This window comes from Ambystoma mexicanum, chromosome 6p (genome assembly GCF_040938575.1).
Source record: "Ambystoma mexicanum isolate Mex_15411 chromosome 6p, UKY_AmexF1_1, whole genome shotgun sequence".
Classification (NCBI taxonomy): Eukaryota; Metazoa; Chordata; class Amphibia; order Caudata; family Ambystomatidae; genus Ambystoma; species Ambystoma mexicanum.
Genome location: NC_090935.1, coordinates 1,462,191,799 through 1,462,214,293, shown reverse-complemented (window position 1 = coordinate 1,462,214,293; position 22,495 = coordinate 1,462,191,799). Strand labels below are relative to the sequence as shown.

Here is a 22,495-nt window from a genome sequence, read left to right as displayed (position 1 = left end):
TTTGGTTTAGTGCCTCGCATTCCATAGTTACGTGATAGAGCGTTTCGGTTTTCCCTCTTGTTTGACAGAATCTGCAGTCGCTATTTGCACTTTTATTTTGGCTCCATTTCCCCTGCACTTCTCTTGTTGGCAGTAGGTTCAGTCTAAATCTTAGGAACATGTCTCTGATTCTTCGATCCAGATATAATTTTAAGTAATTTGGAAGTTGATTAAGTGCTCTTTCTTCTCCCTCACATTTGAGTGTCATTTTATATTGATCTTTCTGCACTTGAGTTTCAATCCAATCGGTTCTACTCAGCTTCTTTTTTGCGATTTGAGGCATTTTCATCAACGTCTCCAGTGTGATTCCTTTTTTGTTACATATACACATGGCTGCTTCTTTCCATTTGTCCAGTGTAACATTGTTGACGTGTACTTTTGAAGTTCTTAGGATTTCCAATGCCGGTATCTTTTCTTCGCTGTTCATTTTTCCTGTAGAAGTCTATTATTTTCCATTCGATTATTGATTCTAATGATTGGAGGCCCAATTCATAGCGTATCCGTATCATAGGCATGTTCTGGGGTAGACTTAGTACTTTTCGCCAATAAATCGCTTCCAATTTCATCCATATGGTTCTATCATGGTTAATCATAGTTTCCGCACCATATGCAAGGATCGCTGTCACCTTTTGCTTATAAAAGGTTACCGCTGGTATAAGCGAAAATTTTCCGAATTTCTTATGTATTGACAGGCCTTGTCTGGCTAACATTCTGGTTTTTTCTTTTAGCTGTTCTGCCCATGGTGCTTCTGTCAGAGATTGGTTGATCCATATCCCTAGATATTTATAAGTTGTAACCTGGATCAGTTTCTCTTCCTGGAGGTAATATTGGAATGTTTTTTTCCCATTTGTATTCTTCTTTGTTAGGTGCATGATTCTTGTTTTCTTAGTGTTTATTGTCAGTTCATTTTGTTCCATGTATTCATAGGTTTTGTTAAGAGCTTTTTGTAATCCGCACGGTGTTTTTGCTAATAAGATGATATCATCTGCATAGATCAAACAAGGTACTGCAGTCACATTTAATTTTGGTGGATTGATGGTTGGTGTATTTATAGCCTCTTCAAAATCCGATGTAAACAAACTGAACAGTGCGGCTGCTAGCGGACACCCTTGCTTTAGGCCATGCCAGGTGTTTATTTGCTTTGTTATTATTCCATCTGCTGTCATTCTTACTTGTATTTTTGTGTTGGAATACAAAAGTTTAATTGGTTCTAGGATGTCACTAGGGCATCTCCATTGTTCTAGTTTCTCCCACAGCAGGTCTCTATTGATTTTATCATAGGCAAGGCTCAAGTCGACATACGCTACTATTGTATTTGCTTTTGTTCTTTCTGCTTCTTGTTTCATCAGATTTAGAATCATGAGATTCACATTTGTTCCGACATTGCACACAAATCCCGTTTGGCGCACCGCTTGATGTTTTGTTTGTTTTGCCCAAATGTTTAATCTTGTCAGTATAAGGTTAGCAAAAATGTTCCCTAGCGGATCCAGGAGCGCCAGTGGACGATAATTCTTTGGTTCTTTTGATGATCCCTGTTTGTATATTGGGATTAGTGTTGCTATTTACCAGGACTCTGGGACCTTTTTCGTGCGGTTAATCAGATCTATAATTTTACCACAGAATTGTGCCCAACCTTCTGGATTTTGTTTTAATGTTGCATTCGACATGCCATCTGGCCCCGGTGCCCTTGATGTATTTAGTTTTTTTTATTATGTTGGTAATATCTTCAATGTCGTATCTAATGTTCCATTGCTTTGGCAAATGTTGTTGAGTTTTCTTTATTACTGTTGTTCGTTCTTCGTAGAGAGCTCTGAAATACTCTATCCACGCTGCTTCTGGAACATCCACTATCATTGCATTTTCAGCCTTTTTACTCAATTTCAAGAGTTCCCACAAACGTCTGGTGTTATGATTTTTCAGGGAGGCCATCATGGATTCGGCATTTTCTTGGTCTTGCATCATTTTGGCATTTTTATGCCAATTTTTAAATTTTTCTTTTGCTTGGCCAATTATTCTTTTTTTGGTTTGAGGTGATTCTTTTTGTGCTCTTTTAATGGATTCCTTTTTTCCTTTTTCTTTTCTGCGATATCTTTGTTGTAAATATATTTTCGTTCAGGTTTGGATGGGTGATTCAATCGCTGTTTCATTTGGAATTGGTCGGTTAACCACCCATAATTGATTTTATTGGAATCTCTTTCTTTGAATTCATTAATGTTTCTGTTATTTCGGTTAGTCTGTTGTGCGGGATTCTCAACCGGTTCATTCTATTTACTAGTGTCAACTTGAGGATATTTATTTTGCATCGTTCTTCCTTGTTCATTTCCCATGAGCGCTTTAGTATGTAATAAATAATGTTGCTAGTATAGATATAATCTATGATTGATTTGTTTTCCCCTCTTGACCATGTTGGTATTGTTTTTTTTGCTGCATTGAGGGCATCCCATCTTTCGAAGTTTCTGTTGCGTGTCTCTATTATCCACCTTCGTGCTCTATTTTCCAACAGTTGATCTGCTATTAGATCTCCTTTCTCATCAAATATATGCAGGTTGAGATCTCCACATATAATGAATTCTACTTCTTGATGCTCCTGTGCAATGCTGTCTATCTTAGTGAAGATAGAATCTATTACCATTTCTTCTGGTACTTTCTTTGGATTCCAATATATATTGGTGATGTTTAGATATTGGGTCCTTATGGACTCTTTGTTCCACTGTAGTTCTAGCATCGCTTGTCTTTTGATTAATGTGTTTTGCGCCCAATTTCCAATATTCTGGTATTTGATAATTTTTGTTGTCAATTCTTGACTAATTAGGGTAATAAGTCCTGCTGACGGTCTGCCTCCATTGTTGTTAATAGCAGGATTCATGTATGTTAGAAATCCTTCACATACTGGGGGAGTTGTTAACCATGTCTCTTGTAAACATATCACCTCGGCTGAGTTTAACTCTGGTCGTTCCGTTTGGAATAGATGTAAATGTCCCCTAGTATTCCATGAGCATACAGTTACTTCTTGTATGTTATTTCCTGTTCGTTGTTATTGTCTCGGTTTTTTTGTTTCTTCATTTCTGCTCTTTTCCAGATGCATACTATAAAGCAGTTCCTTTTAATCCAGTGACCTCTAATCTCTGCGGCAGGATCGCATGGCTGATGGTTTCAAAAGTGGCAAAGATGTACAGTAGGGTGTGTGCACTAAATGAGATTGCATTCGTGTTGTTCTGCTTGTTGGTCTGAATCTGGAACAGATCTTCAGGTTCCTTGAGTAGGCTGCTGCTTTCAATGTGGTCCTGTAGCTGTTGCTAAATGAACCTTTTCAGATTTTTAGCAGGTAATGGTGAGTTGGCAATTGGATGTCCAAACAATTGCCCCCGGCACTCGATTACTAGCAGTTTCTACGCAGCCTACTAGTATTCCCTTTTGATATATTCGGCCTGATGATATAGGTTTAAGATCAGAGCAAGGCACACATTTTGGGGGAGTTCTGAAACAAAGGAGCTAATCTACACAGTGCGTGTACAATGCCCATATGCTGTATTCACTAATGGGACCTGTGTATTGTGAGAGGCTAGATGTTCAGCACGTTGCTGCTCAGCTGGCCCTCCATATAACATTAAGGGGCTGGGCGTGTGCTCGACTCTCAAATATGTATTCGGTCTGCGCCTCTCACAGTATCAAGGAAGGAGGCTGGTTAGTGATATGGATACATTCCTGGGCCCAGAACTGCAGGCATCACCTTATGTTGTTACCCATTTGTTCTTAACCTTCGATGCAGAATTCACAGATATGCCAGCAAGACAGCTCAGCTAGTTCTTTGTTGACATCTGTGTGTGATGTACCCGTTCAAATTCCGTGAAGACCAACTCATTTTATCATACGTCCGAGGTTGACAACGTGTGTATGAATTTCAGTTGTGAATAATAATTTATTATAAAAATGTTCTATGGAAAGCACTTTGTCAAATGTGCTACATAAATGACAAATTATTATTTGGAAACACACCCTTTTTTCCCATTTACGTAGCATTAATTGCCACCTTCTACAGGAGTTCCTAAACTCAAGGCATTACATATTATGATAAAAGGACAACTTATACTGTTCTTTTAAAGTGATATTACATTTCATACACAAGCTCCGGCAATATATTCACTGGTACTTCCAACATTAAAACTTTGTACAGACCTTTTTCCCTGGGACTTGCCGAATCTTCCTGTTGATTTTTCCGCTTTTGGGTTTTGCCATCTGGTCATAAAAAACAGAGTTATCTTTTGACTGATATATTTGATCTTGCATAATGATTCCCCGCGTCATTGGTCAGTTTTTTTCCCCCGCTGTACTTGATGAGCATATATACGGGTACTCAAAGAGCAGAGTGTGTTACTAACAATACTGTAAGTTGAGCGGGTGCATCTGCATGAAACCGCCAGAATCGATTTCCAGCACAGCCGTCTCAGCCGTTCATTATCCCAAAGGCAATACATTGAGCACCAGTGAGTTGAATAATGATAACACCTATTATCAAGGGCCAAGATACAATGTAGTATGTCGTGTGTGCACTCAATACATTATAAATATATAATTTTTATATAAATATATGCTTGGCTAACCTCCAGTAGAATACCCTGGAGTATCATGGTCCATAAAACAACATTACACAATTAATCAAAATTGCCTACAAATCACACATGAATCTATAATATTGAGCATACTTTCTATTTAGTGCAATCATGTTAATGCCATCATTACTGTTTAAATGTTACTTGGAAGTAGCGAAACCATCACAACATGAGGCAGGTAATAGAGATACTGGTACTGGCCCATCAAGCAATTAAGGGTGGCCTATTGGTAACAGATAGCCCTTTTGCGCAGTGGATGGTGTAAGGAAGGCATGGTATCAAACCATCAGGAATGGTATCAAACAGTGAAAACAGACACAAGTGATCACAGTTTAAGGGTGTTTATTGAACTTCAAATCTAAACCTAAATCTAAGGATGGGAGCAAGCTACGACCATCAAATAATAATAACGCAGACCTAGTGAAGTCTCTCTCAAATAAAAGGGCCTATACTAAGAAACCTATTTCCAATGCTTACTTCTAAATACAAAAGTGTGTGAGACAATGGTGTATGCAAAAATAAAAGTGTTCAAGAAATAATATGTCAGGACGGTTGAGCAGTTGGCTTCCCTTACCCACGTTTTCAGCACGGGGCAAGGAGGCACGTTCGAGCTTTGCACACACTCCGGCTTCTTGGCCATGAGGATACAGTTCAAAGCACAGATATCAAGGTCTTCTGCCAAAGCTTCTTTTCCAATAACAGACTCTTACTGCAGAAGGTCTGTAGTGACAAACAAATCTCAAAGTTCCATTCCTATCAGGATTTTCACATGCACAAGTTCTCACTTTCAGTGTTCATCATGGGTCTTCCTCCTTCAGACAGACCCCCTTTTATCACAATGTTCCCACTTGGTCTCCCTCGTTCAGGCTCGGACCATGGATTCCCCTCATTTGGCCTCAGATACTGTTGATATGGATCTCCCTGGTGCGGACTCGGGTCTCCTTGATATCAAGGTCGAAGAATTTCAAATGTGCCATGGGTTCTGCTTAAACCGTCACAGGACCACTTCGATTCACTTCACACAATTATTCCCATAAATGTTCTACTTTCGTTTGTTTGGCGGGTTACCTTACAGAGACCTTCGATTTAGCACATCCACGGTGCCGCACCACTCTGTCAACGGTATTGTTTCTTTCCTTCTCAAGTTCAATCATTCATCAGCAGTTTAGCTTTACTCGCATCTTTTATAACACGCGTTTAACAATGTTTGTTCAAGCGCTCATTATACAATGTTGCTGCTTGTAGTCTTAACTTCAACACAGACCAGTCTTGTAGCAGTTTCCCCAACTCACCGGCTGCGTTGATATTTCTGGCAATTCTTTGTTCTTGGAGCCAAGGACGATACAACAGTGGCTGCTGCTGCTCCTCCCCACCTTGGTCATTTACGCGGGAGGGTCTTCGGTATCTCCGACACACAATGCAGTTTGGTTTCCTGGCCTTACACTTTCTGCCTTGAAGGTTTCTTGAAAGTAACAGCGTCTTGGCGGAAAGGTCAAGGGTAATGTCCTTCTTACGAACCCTTCTTGGTTTGCCGTCTTTCTCCCCTCGTTCAGCAGCTGACTCAAAACTGCTGTTCCTTTGTGTGCTTTGCCTCGCTCAGAGGGAGGGTGCTCTCGTGATCCGCCTTTTACCGGTGTGGAGAAGTTTAATGGAAGTCAGGTGTGAGTGATTGTCAGTAATTGCCTGACCTCACCTGACCATAGTAGTGGGACATGTCAGATACACTGCTCGGGTGTGAGTCTGTTTTCCTACAGAGCGGGCTGTCCATGTGACAGTGTTGGAGAAGGGAAGGGGGGCTGAGGTTCCCATGTATCCTACCTGGTAGGATGTGGTGAAGGTGCTCTGGGGGAGAGGGGGTGCCGCTTCTCTCTCCCGCTCCCTGACCCCTCACGCAGATGATGCTCCCTCACCTGTCCACCCCCAGGAACTGAATCCAAAAGCGATGACCGTGTCCTGGCCACTTGGATGACAGATCCCTGGGGACTAGCAGGTGAGACAACTTCTGGTTTCTCACAATGGACGCAGGGAGTTCTGCAGATATCAGATCGGTGTTGTGCTTTCATTAATAGATTCTCCACTCCCCAGGATTTTTTACAGCCATAAGACAGAACATTACAGAAGGCATGCTCTGTGCCATCAATGCAGGGAGGATCACAGGAACATATGCATTTTTCACCTTCCTAAATCGCAGTGATGGCTGCTAATGGCATTATATCAAAGCCAAATCGGGGACAGATTTGGCGAAGGCTTCAGAGGAGCTCAAATTCAGATCTGCAGGGTCATTATGAGTATACCGGTCCAGAAAAAGGTGCCAGTAACAATGTGTACCGACACTTTTTCCAGACCGGCCTACTCTGAGTCTGCGAGTAGGGGCAGTGAACTACCGGCAGCTCTTATCTGCCTGTAATACAGAACTCTACCGGCAGATAATTCACTGAAGTACCATCAACAAAGACGCTGGTGCTTCAGTGGTTCCCATCCCATGGAGTCCTATCGAACACCATGGGAATGGGAACTTACTGTTACTCCGCTGCCTGTAATACCGGGATATTGGGTGGCGGAAACAGTAAGTCAAGATTGCCGGTAAGCCACCGGTACTACCAGCGGCTAACCGTTTATCTCGCTATGACCCCCATGGTGTTAATTCCAAGTGTTATTCATGCTGACAATACCTAAGGACCAAATCTTTGGTGCTTGTGGCCAATTTGATCCAGACGCCATACATATTGCTCATCATATCTTATCTGTATTCTGGGATCACTCTAGATTTCAACAATGTTATTCCAAAAATTAACCAAGTTTAGGCTGCATTAACTTTCTCTATCCTTAGGATGCATGTATATGTCAGAAAATAATGACCATCCATTGCCTTACAATAATATATATATATATATATATGGAAAAGAAAGCAGACACGGACCGCATGGTCCTGTCTCTTAGGAAGCTGCACTCCCATCACCAACGAAATCTAAAAAAATATCCTGCAGAAGTAGCTTGTCCAAAGGTCCAACCAGGGAAAGCCAACAGCGAACGACTGCAATGCAACAGTTTGCTTTTTTTAAAAATTCTAATTTTTTATTCAATAAATTTTACAATAAAAAATGGCTTCCCAGTAGCAGGGAGGCTAGCTAACGCGTTTCGCCACACACCTGTGGCTTGTTCACAGTAACTCCGCCCTGTTCTGGGAGTTCTTTTAACCCATGACACATCAATGAACACAGAAAAGGTGACTTACACAGATGCTAGTATTTACATTCCGCCATCTTAGAAAGTGCAAAGTGCAAAATATTTCATACCGTCCTCATGGATAATATTCATATAGACCTCTATTACAATTTTGCAACAGAACCTCAAATTGATATGCAATAGACGTTAGATTACAATTTCATCAAAGAGATATTTTTTGATAGTTTAAAATTGCCGTGCGGCCAACATGGATAATTCGGGCAATATTGTTTACGTCATAGTGACGCTACACATAGCGGTATGGACATAGATAAAATCCTGTAACCATTATATCAAGAAGAAAGGCAATTATATGACGTTCAGTAGTCCTATAGGCAGAAACAATTTTCTAATAAAGTGCTAGTGCTTAGTGCAAAACCATCTAGCAGCATGAGGTGATGACTGTAGTGATGTTATGGTCATCATAGAAAGTGCAAGTGCTTATCTAAAACAAAAACAGAATAACTGCATAGCACAACAATGGTGCAAATATTATAGCAGCAGAATGTGATGACCAGAAATATTTAACATAGTCATAGGTTAAAGTGCAAGTGCTTTACTAAAACCAAGTTTCTGCATAACACCATATTATCCTTGATAGGCTAGTGCTCGACAAACGTCTCATATGGCCACAATTAAATCACCATGAGGGATGTATGTTGGCATGTGTAATAAATAACATCAAAATACATTTAGAATCAAATACTCAATTGTAGGCTGTGTAGAGAGGTGTCATCTGGGGAAAGAAATATAGGGTTAAAATATGAAACCACCCACAAAAAAACCATTGCGGTTGTATAAAATACATATTTTAACTCTGATAATCATCAGGCAGGGTGAGCGGCACTCTCCGTAGTTGTAGGACAAAAAACATCCGGATACCATGTCTTTATTGCAAAAAGACTAACTTTATTCGTGTTAATGATAAACAACACAGCAAAATGGTTTGTATTGCAGAGAGTGAAGTGCGGAACCAGAGGAGGTGACCAAAAATTGCTATTTATACAGATGGAATCCAGAATGATATGTAGACTTCACTGTAACTCTGTAGGTCTCAATCGAGAACATGAGATTAATGTTTTAAAAAAAAAGCTTTTCTGTATATAGACCATAAGTTATGAATAATGAATACCAAACAAGTGTGATGAACCTGTATAAAGCACAACATCTCTTTATTCTAATCCTTTCGAAACAGTAATATTGATATGACTAAATATGATAAAGTAGACAAAAGTAACTAGTCAGCAAATTGCAGCTAATTGTAATTGAAAGTTTCATTTAAACAGGTAAAGCTGTAAAAGAGAAGCTGCCCACTCAGACCACCAAATCTAGTTACATTTGGGGATACTATTTTAATGTGCTGATTGTGGAAAAATGTAACATTGCTCACTTGAGTACGGTAGACTTCAATGTTGATAATACCAAATGCTGGCAAACATGGAATTTAATCTGTATTTGTATGGCCCAAAACTATGATACCAATATAAGGTGTGTACAAAAATTAGATATATGATTTCATCATGCAAGGACACTTATACATAATATATACATCAAGCATAGTCAATTAGAGTAGGATCGAAAAAGCTTTAAAAATGTGATGTGACAGTATAACTAAAATATCAACGTTGATGGCATCAACTAGTTAGTGTCATGATCTCTGCTTCCAAAAGGTCAGGGTTTTCCCAACTCCCTTGGAAGCAGATCCATAACCCAGGTTCCGAGTGCCAACCAGTCCCAATTGGGACCTCTTGGACCCAGTCCTGGCGCCAGTGGCACCATGCTCATAAATATGCCCAGTCCCAGCGCTGGAAGCGCCGGGCTCATAATGCTTGGGTGGACTTACCTTCAGCAGACCATGCTGCTTACTTGCCTGCCAGTTGAGCCTCTGATCCTCTTCTGTTTGGAACTACTTTTCCTGTTGGGTGGGGCTGGAGCCACTCCCTAGATTCAGAACACTGGAACTGTTCTGGAAGGCAGGAACTCTTTTCTTACCAGGAACTCTTTTCTTACTTAGGCGTGGCTGTGGAAGGAGACACCTAAGCACTACAGGAGGCTATTTAAACCACACCCGGTGGATGAATCTTGCTTTGCGTTATTCTGCAACCTCTGCAGCAGAACGCTCATCGTCTGCATCCGGTCCTGGGCCTAAGGAAAAAGGCTTACCATCCTGAATCCAGTCTTCAGCAACACCTATAAAGACAAGAAAGAACAGGTTAGCATTCCGGCATCTGAAAGGCAAAGGCTTACCATCCTGAATCCAGTCTTCAGCAACACCTATAAAGACAAGAAAGAACAGGTTAGCATTCCGGCATCTGAAAGGCAAAGGCTTACCTACTCTTCGTACGCTCCGGAGGCCTTCGGCGCTGCATCCCGCATCTGAAAGACAAAACAAGGTGCGTTTAAAGACATTGGGGAACTTTAATACTCACGTGCCATTACTCCTTTCCACATCTAATCCAGTGGGTATTCCGGCACCCTGCAGCCGCTCCGAACTCGTACCTGCAAAATAAAAAGACAGTTAGAGCGCATAGTGAAGCAGGCAACAAGCGCTTACTTACGTGCTTCCAGGCGCTTCTATTCATCACACGGGCTCCATCTTCAACTCACTTCAGCCCGTCATCCGCCATCGCCGGAACCCTGCAAAACAAGAGACATCATTACTAAAGACTTTAAAGACATTTGAATGACTCGAAACTTACCGTTCGTGCAGTAAACGACGGACAGCAGTCCTCTGAAGTCAAGAGGCCTGCGCTACCTATCCAGTGAAGAAACTGGTTACAGCACCCTGCCCCGAGGCAGATGGAGAGCTCGGCATTCACTTACCTAAGGTGAGAGCGTTAACCTTTGGGGGTCTACAGGAGAGGAGAAGAGGAAAGAGATAGGGACACCCCAATAACCCCAGTTCATTAACCCCATATTTTCTATCTGCAGACATCTTACTCTACACGTCAGGCATACAGTGCACAGAGGTGCAGCCCAAAGAGCCAACCGGGTGCTACACATCACCTTTGAAGATACGGTAGTCGCCCAGTCAAGACCGGCGCCTCTGCGAGAATCAGGTGAGCGTTACAGAACGCAAAGCCTACCGCAAAACTCTCGCCCAGGCGCTATGGAAACCTCGGATACTGACCCCCTAGCCCGGTTACTTGGGGAACTAAGGGCAGAAGTGCATGCAGCTCGTCAGGAAACGAATGCTTTAAGAAGGGAACTAATTATTTCCAAGGAGAGAACAGACAATCTTGCTAGACAAGTGCTACAGTCACAAGCCGGACAGACCCCGTTACCCGCATCAGGGGCAAATCTTCCTTCAACATCCTCTATGAATCCAGTGCAGATCAACCTACCTGGGAATGTACCTCTGGCTCCGCCCGAACGATTTTCTGGTGACCCAAAGAGGTTTGCAGTATTTATCAATCAGTGCCGGTTGCACTTCTTATGCCGGCCAGCAGCCTTTCCAACTGATCAAGCAAAAGTAGCTTTTGTACTTTCGTACCTTAGTGGCAATGCGGCAGACTGGTCGATCCCTATAGTTAATCAAGATGATCCGGTTCTCCATGATTTTCAAGCCTTTCAGCTTAGTATGGAAAAACTGTTCGCAAGACATTCACAGGGGCAGGCCTTGGACAATGAGCTTCTTTCGTTGCGACAGGGTAATCAAGACCTTTTGGCTTATATTGCATCTTTCAATAGACTAATAGTGGAAACTCAATGGCCTGAGGACAAAAGGATTACGCTGTTTTATAGAGGTCTACGTGGAGAGCTCAAAGACGTTTTAGCCCAAGTAGTGAATCCCCCACAAGACTGTTCGGATTATATAGACTTGGTCGTTCAAATAGATCACAGGCTGCAGAACAGGAAGGCCGATCGTTCCAAGTTTGATGCTCGAGTATTTTCCAAACCGCCAACTCCTTCCAAAGGAGTAGACTCCGGGGAACCCATGCAAATAGGGGGTCTGAAAGGTCCTCTTACACAAAGGGAGCGGGAAAGGAGGAAACAGTTGCAATTATGCCTATATTGCGGAAACTCAGGGCACTTTCTTCGAGACTGTCCGGTGAAACCTGCCAAGAAGGCAGTAGGAGCTGCAGTTACCAAAGTTACAAACTCTGAGCAGGGAAACGACCTCGCCCGACAAGAATAGAGGTCCTCTTGCCGAGCGTGAAAACCAGTTCCGTGACCTCGCATTTCGTGATACCTATGGTCCTCATTAGCCCTGATAATCCGGATCGATTACATGCAATTGAAGCTTACGTCGACAGCGGTGCCATCGGCAATTATGTGGATCATGAAATGGTTTTGAGGATGAATCTAACTCTTTGTCCCAAGGCTGTAAAGGACGTCATTACTACGGTGGATGGTACGGAGATAGCCTCCGGGCCAGTAACGCATACCACTCAAGAGGTGACGCTAGTAAGTCAAGATGGACACCATGAGAAGATCGTGTTCGATGTGATCAAGGCCCCTCAGTTTCAGATTATTCTAGGAATACCTTGGTTAGAGAAACACAATCCTCTGATCGATTGGCGAGCAAGAACGGTCCAGTTTCCAGAATGTGTCTCTACTTGTCACCCTCCACCTGGTGTTGCACTGGCCGCAATTTCTTCAGAGACTCCCCAGTTACCTCCCGAATACCTAGAATACCAAGATGTTTTCCGGAAGGATCAGGCTAACTCTCTACCTCCTCATAGGTCTTATGACTGCCAGATAGACCTGATACCTGGATCTACTCCTCCTTGTAGTAGAATTTATGCCCTCACCGAGCCTGAGAACCTTCACCTTCGACAATACCTGGATCAATACCTGGCAAATGGGTTTATTCGTCCTTCCAAGTCCCCTGCTTCTTCAGCTTTGTTCTTCGTTCCAAAAAAAGAAGGAGACCTTAGAACTTGTATCGATTATCGCTCCCTGAACCAGATCACCGTTAAGAATAGATATCCGTTACCTTTGATCCCTGAACTCCTGGACCAAGTCAGAAAAGTATGCATATATACAAAGCTGGATCTTAGAGGAGCTTACCACTTGGTACGAGTAAAAGAGGGCGATGAATGGAAGACGGCCTTCCGCACCAAGTATGGGCTATTTGAATATCAGGTCATGCCCTTCGGACTTTGCAATGCCCCGGCCGCCTTTCAATATTTTATGAACGATGTCCTCAGAGAGCTCATAGATGTATGTGTTGTTGTTTACATTGACGACATCCTCGTTTATTCTTCATCGGAATCTGAACATCGGAAACACGTGAAAATGGTCCTCGAAAGATTGCGTCAACACAAACTTTTCGCTAAGTTGGAAAAATGTGTTTTCAACGTGACTGAAGTTGAATTCTTGGGATTCATATTATCACCTGGCGGAGTGCGTATGGATTCAAAGAAGGTCGATGCAGTTCTCAAATGGCCATCACCATCCTCCGTAAAAGGTGTGCAAAGCATGTTAGGCTTCGCTAACTTTTACCGCAGGTTTATCCCCGAATTCTCTCGAATAGTCCAGCCCATCACTGCCTTGTTAAAGAAAAACAAACGTTTTGAATGGTCTACCGAGGCGGAACAAGCTTTCCAGGATTTGAAGACTAAATTTATCTCTGCACCAATCTTAAAACACCCTCGCCCCGAACTCCCCTACATCGTGGAAACTGATGCTTCAAGCCTTGCCATGGGGGCAGTTCTATCACAAAAGGACCCGGTAACCAATCAGTTGCATCCCGTGGCATTTTGGTCCCGCAAATTCTCGCCTCCTGAAATCAATTACACGATTACTGACAAGGAACTTCTGGCTATCAAGTCTGCCTTTAAGGCTTGGCGGCATTATCTGCTGGGGGCCCGACACACCGTTACTGTGATTACGGATCACCGAAACCTGCAATATTTGAAGACCGCAAAAGCCCAATCCTCTAGACAACTCCGTTGGGCATTATTCTTTGCCGAGTTTGACTTCATAATTACCTATCGACCTGGTACAAAGAACGGTAAACCCGATGCCCTTTCTCGGATGGGAGTGGAAGAACACTTGGTCAACCCTAAACCTGTACCAATCATTCCCGAACAAAGAATTCTGGGTGTAATCGCCACAGAATCCATAGAGGAAGTTAAGGATAAAGCCAGGCAACTTGTAACTCCAGCAGACATACAGAATTGGCATCTGCAGGGAAAGGACTTTGCAGTAAAGGACAACTTATTGTATTTCCAAGAACGATTATACCTACCCAGCACAGATTTACAGAAAAAAGTAATCTCTTGTTATCACGACTCTTTAATGGAAGGTCATCCCGGTATAGCCAAGACCTCAGAAAAGATCAAGCGCTACTTCTGGTGGCCGTCTTGGAAAAAAGATATCAGAGACTTTATAATGTCCTGTGGAGTATGCGCCCAAAACAAGAGTCAAAAGGAAAGACCAGCAGGCCTCTTACGCCCTATTGACATCCCACCTCGCCCTTGGCATACGCTTTCTATGGACTTCATCACCGATCTACCTCCATGCTCCGGATACAATACGATTCTAGTAATCGTGGACTTATTCTCCAAGATGGCGCATTTCATTCCGCTCAAAGGCTTGCCAACAGCAGCAACTCTGGCCCGAGAATTTCTCGAAAACATCGTCCGACTGCACGGTTTTCCTTCGGTTCTAATTTCGGATCGAGGTAGTCAATTTATTTCTCATTTTTGGCGAAGTTGCTGTCGGTCGGCTCAAATTGTTGTGAGACTATCGACCAGTCACCACCCTCAGACCGACGGACAAACCGAGAGGACCAATCAAACTCTGGAACAGTATTTACGCTGCATGCTGCAACAAACTGAAAAAACTTGGAAAGATATCCTTTGGATAGCCGAGTATGCCTACAATAACTCTGTCCATTCGGGAACTGGGAAAACCCCGTTTTTTCTTTTGTACGGCAGTCACCCTCGAACCTCGGAGTTGGATCCCCTCCAAGATCTTGAAACACCAGCAGTAGACTACCTGCATTCTACAATCACCCAAGCCTTTAAGGAAGCTGTTTCTCACCTTCAAAGGGCTAAAGAACAATACAAGAAAGGAGCAGATCAACATCGGAAGGAAGCCCCTCACTATCAAGTAGGGGATCAAGTCTGGTTATCCACCAAATATCTATCTCTAAAAGGGCCACGCACATTCAACCCAAGATACCTTGGTCCCTATTCCATCACTACCATAGTAAACCCAGTAGCGGTCAAGTTGGACTTGCCCCCGCACATGAAGATACATCCGGTCTTCCACGTCTCTCTATTAAAACCCGTGCAACCTCAAACCCGACTAACCAAATCTCCAAAACCTATCCTAGTGGATGGAGAACTCGAGTTTGAAGTCAAAAGCATTCTGGACTCCAAGATCTCCAAATCTAAACTATTCTACCTAATTGACTGGAAAGGCTACGGCCCCCAAGAGAGATCCTGGGAACCTGCTGAATATGTCCACGCTCCTCGCCTAATCAAAAGATTTCACCGAACATTTCCTGACAAGCCAAAACCCCCGGAGAAGCCCGGTTTGGGAGGGGCCTTGAGGGGGGGTACTGTCATGATCTCTGCTTCCAAAAGGTCAGGGTTTTCCCAACTCCCTTGGAAGCAGATCCATAACCCAGGTTCCGAGTGCCAACCAGTCCCAATTGGGACCTCTTGGACCCAGTCCTGGCGCCAGTGGCACCATGCTCATAAATATGCCCAGTCCCAGCGCTGGAAGCGCCGGGCTCATAATGCTTGGGTGGACTTACCTTCAGCAGACCATGCTGCTTACTTGCCTGCCAGTTGAGCCCCTGATCCTCTTCTGTTTAGAACTACTTTTCCTGTTGGGTGGGGCTGGAGCCACTCCCTAGATTCAGAACACTGGAACTGTTCTGGAAGGCAGGAACTCTTTTCTTACCAGGAACTCTTTTCTTACTTAGGCGTGGCTGTGGAAGGAGACACCTAAGCACTACAGGAGGCTATTTAAACCACACCCGGTGGATGAATCTTGCTTTGCGTTATTCTGCAACCTCTGCAGCAGAACGCTCATCGTGTCTTCTGCATCCGGTCCTGGGCCTAAGGAAAAAGGCTTACCATCCTGAATCCAGTCTTCAGCAACACCTATAAAGACAAGAAAGAACAGGTTAGCATTCCGGCATCTGAAAGGCAAAGGCTTACCATCCTGAATCCAGTCTTCAGCAACACCTATAAAGACAAGAAAGAACAGGTTAGCATTCCGGCATCTGAAAGGCAAAGGCTTACCTACTCTTCGTACGCTCCGGAGGCCTTCGGCGCTGCATCCCGCATCTGAAAGACAAAACAAGGTGCGTTTAAAGACATTGGGGAACTTTAATACTCACGTGCCATTACTCCTTTCCACATCTAATCCAGTGGGTATTCCGGCACCCTGCAGCCGCTCCGAACTCGTACCTGCAAAATTAAAAAAAGACAGTTAGAGCGCATAGTGAAGCAGGCAACAAGCGCTTACTTACGTGCTTCCAGGCGCTTCTATTCATCACACGGGCTCCATCTTCAACTCACTTCAGCCCGTCATCCGCCATCGCCGGAACCCTGCAAAACAAGAGACATCATTACTAAAGACTTTAAAGACATTTGAATGACTCGAAACTTACCGTTCGTGCAGTAAACGACGGACAGCAGTCCTCTGAAGTCAAGAGGCCTGCGCTACCTATCCAGTGAAGAAACTGGTTACAGCACCCTGCCCCGAGGCAGATGGAGAGCTCGGCATTCACTTACCTAAGGTGAGAGCGTTAACCTTTGGGGGTCTACAGGAGAGGAGAAGAGGAAAGAGATAGGGACACCCCAATAACCCCAGTTCATTAACCCCATATTTTCTATCTGCAGACATCTTACTCTACACGTCAGGCATACAGTGCACAGAGGTGCAGCCCAAAGAGCCAACCGGGTGCTACACATCACCTTTGAAGATACGGTAGTCGCCCAGTCAAGACCGGCGCCTCTGCGAGAATCAGGTGAGCGTTACAGTTAGACCTTAGTAATCATGAATGGGAATATTGTATTTGCCTCTATTGACTGAGGCACTAAACAGGTATCAGTGGCATAGACCTAATCATAACTAGCTACGGAACCTGTTCGATATATTCATTGAGCAAATATAATGATAAATGGTTTTTCAATTATTGAGGCATTCACTCCGTAGGAGTGGTTGAATGTATAGTGTGAGTGATTGAAACCAGGAGACATTCACAGGACAAGGCACATCCGAAATTGATTGCCTTTTTGTTTGTTTTGAAATGTAAAGTGATGCAAATGACATCACGCGCCAAATACGCGCGACATCACTGCTACATAAACAAACTTTCAAAATTGCGCCCGCATGAAATTGACACGCGGCACGCCATGAAAAAGATTATTCCTTACAGGACATCCCACTAGATCTATCGTTTGCTGAAATCAGTTGAGTTACCTTAAGACTAGGGCATATTGGAAATAATCACAAGTATACTAATAAAGTAAATTGAGAGACTGGCTCAAGTAATTCTAACATTTCAATCATCTGATCTTTATTACAGCTATACCATATATTTTGGTCATGTACCTATGACAGTAGATAATCAAACACCAAATTGGATCGCCTCATGAGGATGAGGGGTGAGCATTTTAGAAGGAACAAGTTACTTACCTGTAACTGTTGTTCTCCAGCATGGGTCTGGCATGGATTCACATGCTCATGAATATTCCCCGTCGTCAGGCTGGGAATCCTCGGTAAAGAAAAAATCAGTATCAGTTTCGTTTCTGATCTGTCTTTTTTAGTAGTAACCAATCACTGATCTCTGGGTCATACTGCCCCCAGCCAATGGCTGCCCTCTCTCTAAGCCCTGCCTCTGGCAGCCATCCTCAGATTTGGTAGCACGCAAAGTGGCAGTATGACCAAGTGAAGAGCCGCAGAGGGGTAGGTGGGAGGGCTCGCATGTGAATCCATGCCAGACCCATGCTGGAGAACAACAGTTACAGGTAAGTAACTTGTTCCTTCTCCAGCATGGGGTCTGGCATGGATTCACATGCTCATGAATAAAAGTATACATAGCAGTATACACATGCACAACCACAGGAGGTGGCAAAGGCTCAACATTAAGCATTACATCCAAAACTCAACATTAAGCAATTCTTACCTCCTCACCAGGCTCACCTTAGGCGAACAGGTTGCGCAGCACTGCATGGCCGACCCTGGACTCCTCCCTGGAGTCCCGATCGACGCAGTAGAATCTTGTGAAGGTGTGCGTCGACCTCCACGTAGCAGCCCTGCAGATGTCCAGCAGGGGCAAACCAGACAGGAAAGCCGTGGTAGCAGCGATCGCTCTGGTTGAATGGGCTCTCGGACGGCCGGGCAGCGGTTGGTTTGCCAACCGGTGACAGTGCATGATGCAGTCAGAGAGCCATCTGGAAATGGAAGTCTTCGAGAGAGCCTTCCCTTGATTCACAGACCCAAAGTTCACAAACAGTTGTGACGTCTTCCGAAAACTCTTCGTGCGGTCCACGTAGAACTTCAGCGCTCTAGCTACATCCAGCGAGTGCAAAGTCCTCTCGGCCGGCGTCGAAGGCGACGGGAAGAAAACTGGTAACACCAAGGGCTTGTTGAGGTGGAAGCCCGACGGCACCTTGGGCATGAAGGAGGGGTGCGTCCTCAGCACCACCCTCGTGTCATGAAAAGTCAAGTATGGAGGCTTGCAAGATAGGGCCTGGATCTCTCCCACTCGTCATGCGGAGGTGATGGCCACGAGGAACGCTGTCTTCCATGACAGGAACTTCAGAGGTGCCGAATGCATAGGCTCGAATGGGGCCCCTATGAGCCTGGTCAGCACCACATTTAGCTCCCACGCCAGGGCAGGAGCCTTCACCGGCGGGAACGATCGGAATAGTCCCTTCATAAATTCCTTCACCAGGCGATGAGACCACAAGGACGCCCGTCCCGTAGTCCTGGTATATTGGGAGATGGCAGCAAGATGTATTTTGATAGAGGCATGAGCCAGACCAGCTTTAGCCAGTGACAGTAGGTACGGCAGTACTTGAGGGGCCGTAATCCGCAGAGGGTTAATCTTCTGTGCAAAGCACCAAACAGAGAACCTCTTCCACTTATGACCGTAACAGTTAAGAGTTGAGGACGCCCTGGCTTTTGCAAGAACCTCTCTGCAGTCAGCCGGGATATCGTACACTCCAAACTCTAGTGCTGCAGGAGCCAGGCCTGCAAGTTCAGCGACTGTGGGTCGTGATGGAGAATGGCGCCTCCTTCTCTGGAGAGAAGATCCGCGTCTGCCGGCAGCTTGACTGGTGGGGACGTTGACAAGTCCAGAAGGTCCGGGAACCAGATCTGCCTCGGCCATGCCGGTGCGACGAGGATCATTCTGCACCTGGACTTCTTGAGCTGGTTGATGAGGTGGAGCGGCAACGGAGGGAACGTGTATAGAAACAGGCCGTCCCAGGGGAACGAGAAAGCATCGCCCATGCTCAACGGCTGCAGGAACCTGCTGGCGAACCTCTGACACTTGGAGTTCATCGCCGTCGCGAAAAGGTCGATCCGGGGTTTGCCCCATCGTCGAAAGAGCCGATCCACCTGGTCCTGATGTAGTTCCCACTCGTGGCACGAGCGCAGCTCCCTGCTGAGTGAGTCGGCGATGGTGTTTTTTATTCCTGCCAAGTGGAAGGGAACCAGAAACATCCCCTGGGCGACGGCCCAGTGCCACAGATCCTGGGCCTCCTTGGATAGGGCTGGGGATTTGGTGCCCCCCTGCTTCCGTATGTAGAACATCGTTGTGGTGTTGTCGGTGAAGATCCTCACCACTTTGTCCTTGAGGGACGGAAGGAACGACTTGAGCGCCCAGAACACTGCTCGGAGCTCCAGAATGTTGATGTGGAGAGACCTCCCCTCTGGGAACCAAAGGCCTCTTGCGTGGAGATCTCCTGTGTGGGCCCCCCAACCCTCCAGAGAGGCGTCCGTAGTCACCGTCTCCTGAAACGCCAGGGTTTGAAAGTCCGTGCCTGTAGTGAGGGGAGCACGGGTACCCCACCATAGGATCTCCCGACGGAACTCCTCGTCGAGAGGGATCCTGTCCTCGAAGCAGCCCGTCGCCTGAAACCAGCGGGCGTCGAGGCACTCCTGTAGCGGACGCATCCGAAGTCTGCAAAGGGGTACCAGATAGATGCATGAGGACATCATCCCGAGGAGGGACTTGATGGACCTCACCCAGGCCACGTCCGTGGCTAGCAGGCGCCGCACCTTGCCCAGGATGGTCTTCGTCCTCTCCTCTGACGGGGAGGCGAATTGCCCCACTGTATCGAGCTTCACTCCCAGAAACAGTGCTACTTGCGACGGAACCAGGTGGGATTTGGGGTACTTGATGGCGAACCCCAGTTCTGTGAGCAGCCGGACAATCCTCGCTGTGTGTTCCACAGCAAGTTCTCTTGTCCTTGCCCGGATTAGCCAGTCGTCCAGGTAGGGGTAGATGTGGATCCCCTGCAGGCGCAGCCACGCCGCCACTGGTGCCAGGCACTTGGTGAATACCCTGGGTGCCGACTTTAATCCGAAGGGTAGGGCTCTGAATTGGTAGTGGCGTCCCTGAACCACGAACCTGAGAAACTTCCTGTGCCCTTTTAGAATGGGGATGTGGAAGTAAGCATCCTCCAGGTCCAACGACGATAGGAAGTCGCCCTCCTCCAGCTGTCCCAGCAGGTGCTGGAGGGTGACCATCCTGAATTTATACGCCTTGATGTATTTGTTTAACCGACGCAGGTCCAGGCTGGGGCGTCAACCGCCTGTCTTCTTTCTGATGAGGAAGTACCTTGAGTACACTCCGGAGCCCCGGAGCCTCCTGGGGACGAGCTCGATGGCACCTTTCTTGAGCATCGCCCTTACCTCCAACAGCAGTTGAGGGACGTGATTCTCCTTCCTGGCCACGGGAGAAATGCAAGGGCACTTCTTTTGGAATTCCAGCGAGTGCCCGTTGGCCAGGGTGTCCAGCACCCAACGGTCGGTGGAGATGGACTCCCACACGCTGACGAATTTCGTCAGCCGGCCTCCCACCGGGGTGCTTTGGTGGGGGCCCGACGACACGGCCGGGTCAGTCTTCCTTGGAGGCGGCCTTGCCGCCTTGGCCACCTTGGCGACAACGGCGGGATCCCCCTTGCTTGCCGCGACCTCTGTAGGCCTCCTGGGAAGAGGAACGGGCCGCCTGGCGGTAAGTGGAAGAGCCACCGCTGGATCCTTTGGAGGGACCCTGTCTGCCTCCGGAGCTCCGAAAGGGTCATTGTTGTTGACCCCTAGGGCCCGGGCCGTCTCCGAGTCGGTCTTGATGGCCTGAAGAGACTCGTCCACAGCCTTACCAAATAGGTTGTTGCCGTCGAATGGCATATCCAACACTCTGGTCTGGAAGTCCTGGCGAAAGTCTGTCGCCTTGAGCCATCCTCATCGTCAGAGGTAAACTCTGTTGCCCAATTGGCGAAATCCGGTATCGGCAATGTCCGTTGCCACCGTTATCGTGTGATCCGATGCCACCTCGCCTTCCTGCAGAATTTGTAGGGCCTCCGCCTCAAGTCGTCAGGTAGAAAGTCTAGCAGGGGAGCTATCTTGAACCAGAGCTCCCTGTCATAGCGGGCAACGATCGCTAAGGCATTGGCCGCCTTAATCGTCGTCGCCGACGACGAGATGACTCGTCGTCCCATGGAGTCCAACTTCTTGCCCTCGCTGTCTGGCGGGGAAGTGGAAGTTGAAGCCGCCGCACCCGCTGCTTTCTTCTTAGCCGCTGCCGAGACGACAGAGTCCGGCGTGGGCTGGGCCCTGAGGCACAAGGGGGCGGCATCGGGGACTCAGTACTGCTTCTCATACCTGTCCCTCTTGGCGGGTGTCGTGGAAGGGTTCTTGAGGATAGCAAGCCCCTCGTCCCAGATGTCGTCGAGCAAAGGCACTGCGAGGACCGTCTTCCTCTTGGCCTCTCGTCGTTGGTAAAGAAACCCTTCCTTTTTTTGTTCTTCAGGGCAGAGCTGGAAGAGCTTGGATGCCATGGTTATCATGGCGTGAAAGGAGCCAATTTCGTCGGCTGGAGAAGCCCGATGGGGGGTGATGACGGGATGTCCACTGTGTCATCGCCGCCGTCCGTCCCCGTCGCTGTATCCGTCACCGTATCCTCTCTAGGGTCCGGCGAGGGGGATGAGGGATCCACAGGCCTCGCGGGCACGAAGGGCGGAGAGGGGTGGACTCTCCTCCGCTTGTTCGTTCGGAGGGTTTCCCGACGGGCCCGGTTCTGGATCCTCCGTCGGGGTCCGCGGTAATCTCGTCCTTATCTCGGTACATAAGGATTGGATCGCCAACAAAATGGCCGCCGAGCTATCCTGGGGCTCGGGTAATGGCTGCGACGGACGTGATGGCCGCTCCACTGGGCCCTCTTCGTCGCCATCGTCGTTATCTTCCATCACGTCAGCGGGGACCGCCCCCTGGGATCGAACCTTCTCGAACCTCTCGTTGAGGCCTATGAGCCTCTTGTTGAGGCCCTTCTCGGTTTCCACCAGCTCCTCCTCAGAGGCTGATTCCGAAGTCTGTAATGGCCACCGCCCCCCCCTCTTTTTCCGCCGGGGACTTCACGGGGGTCTTAACGATGGGCTGGAAAGAGGATTCCCTCCGCGGTGGCAGGGATACTCTGGGCT

The 22,495-nt window shown here is 46.5% G+C and overlaps 1 protein-coding gene across 4 annotated transcripts in view; it reads right to left on the bottom strand.

Moving 5' to 3' along the window:
• Window positions 1–22,495, bottom strand: part of MFHAS1 (multifunctional ROCO family signaling regulator 1) — a 666,381-nt gene that overhangs the window by 53,683 nt on the left and 590,203 nt on the right. For all 4 annotated transcript variants that reach the window (XR_011280404.1, XM_069626262.1, XM_069626264.1 and 1 more), the window contains exon 6: window positions 4,216–4,275. Coding sequence is in view for 3 of the 4 variants with exons in the window: in XM_069626262.1 (XP_069482363.1) it covers window positions 4,216–4,275 (60 nt within the window). In the remaining variant the exon portion in view is untranslated. The remainder of the gene's footprint in view (window positions 1–4,215; window positions 4,276–22,495) is intronic.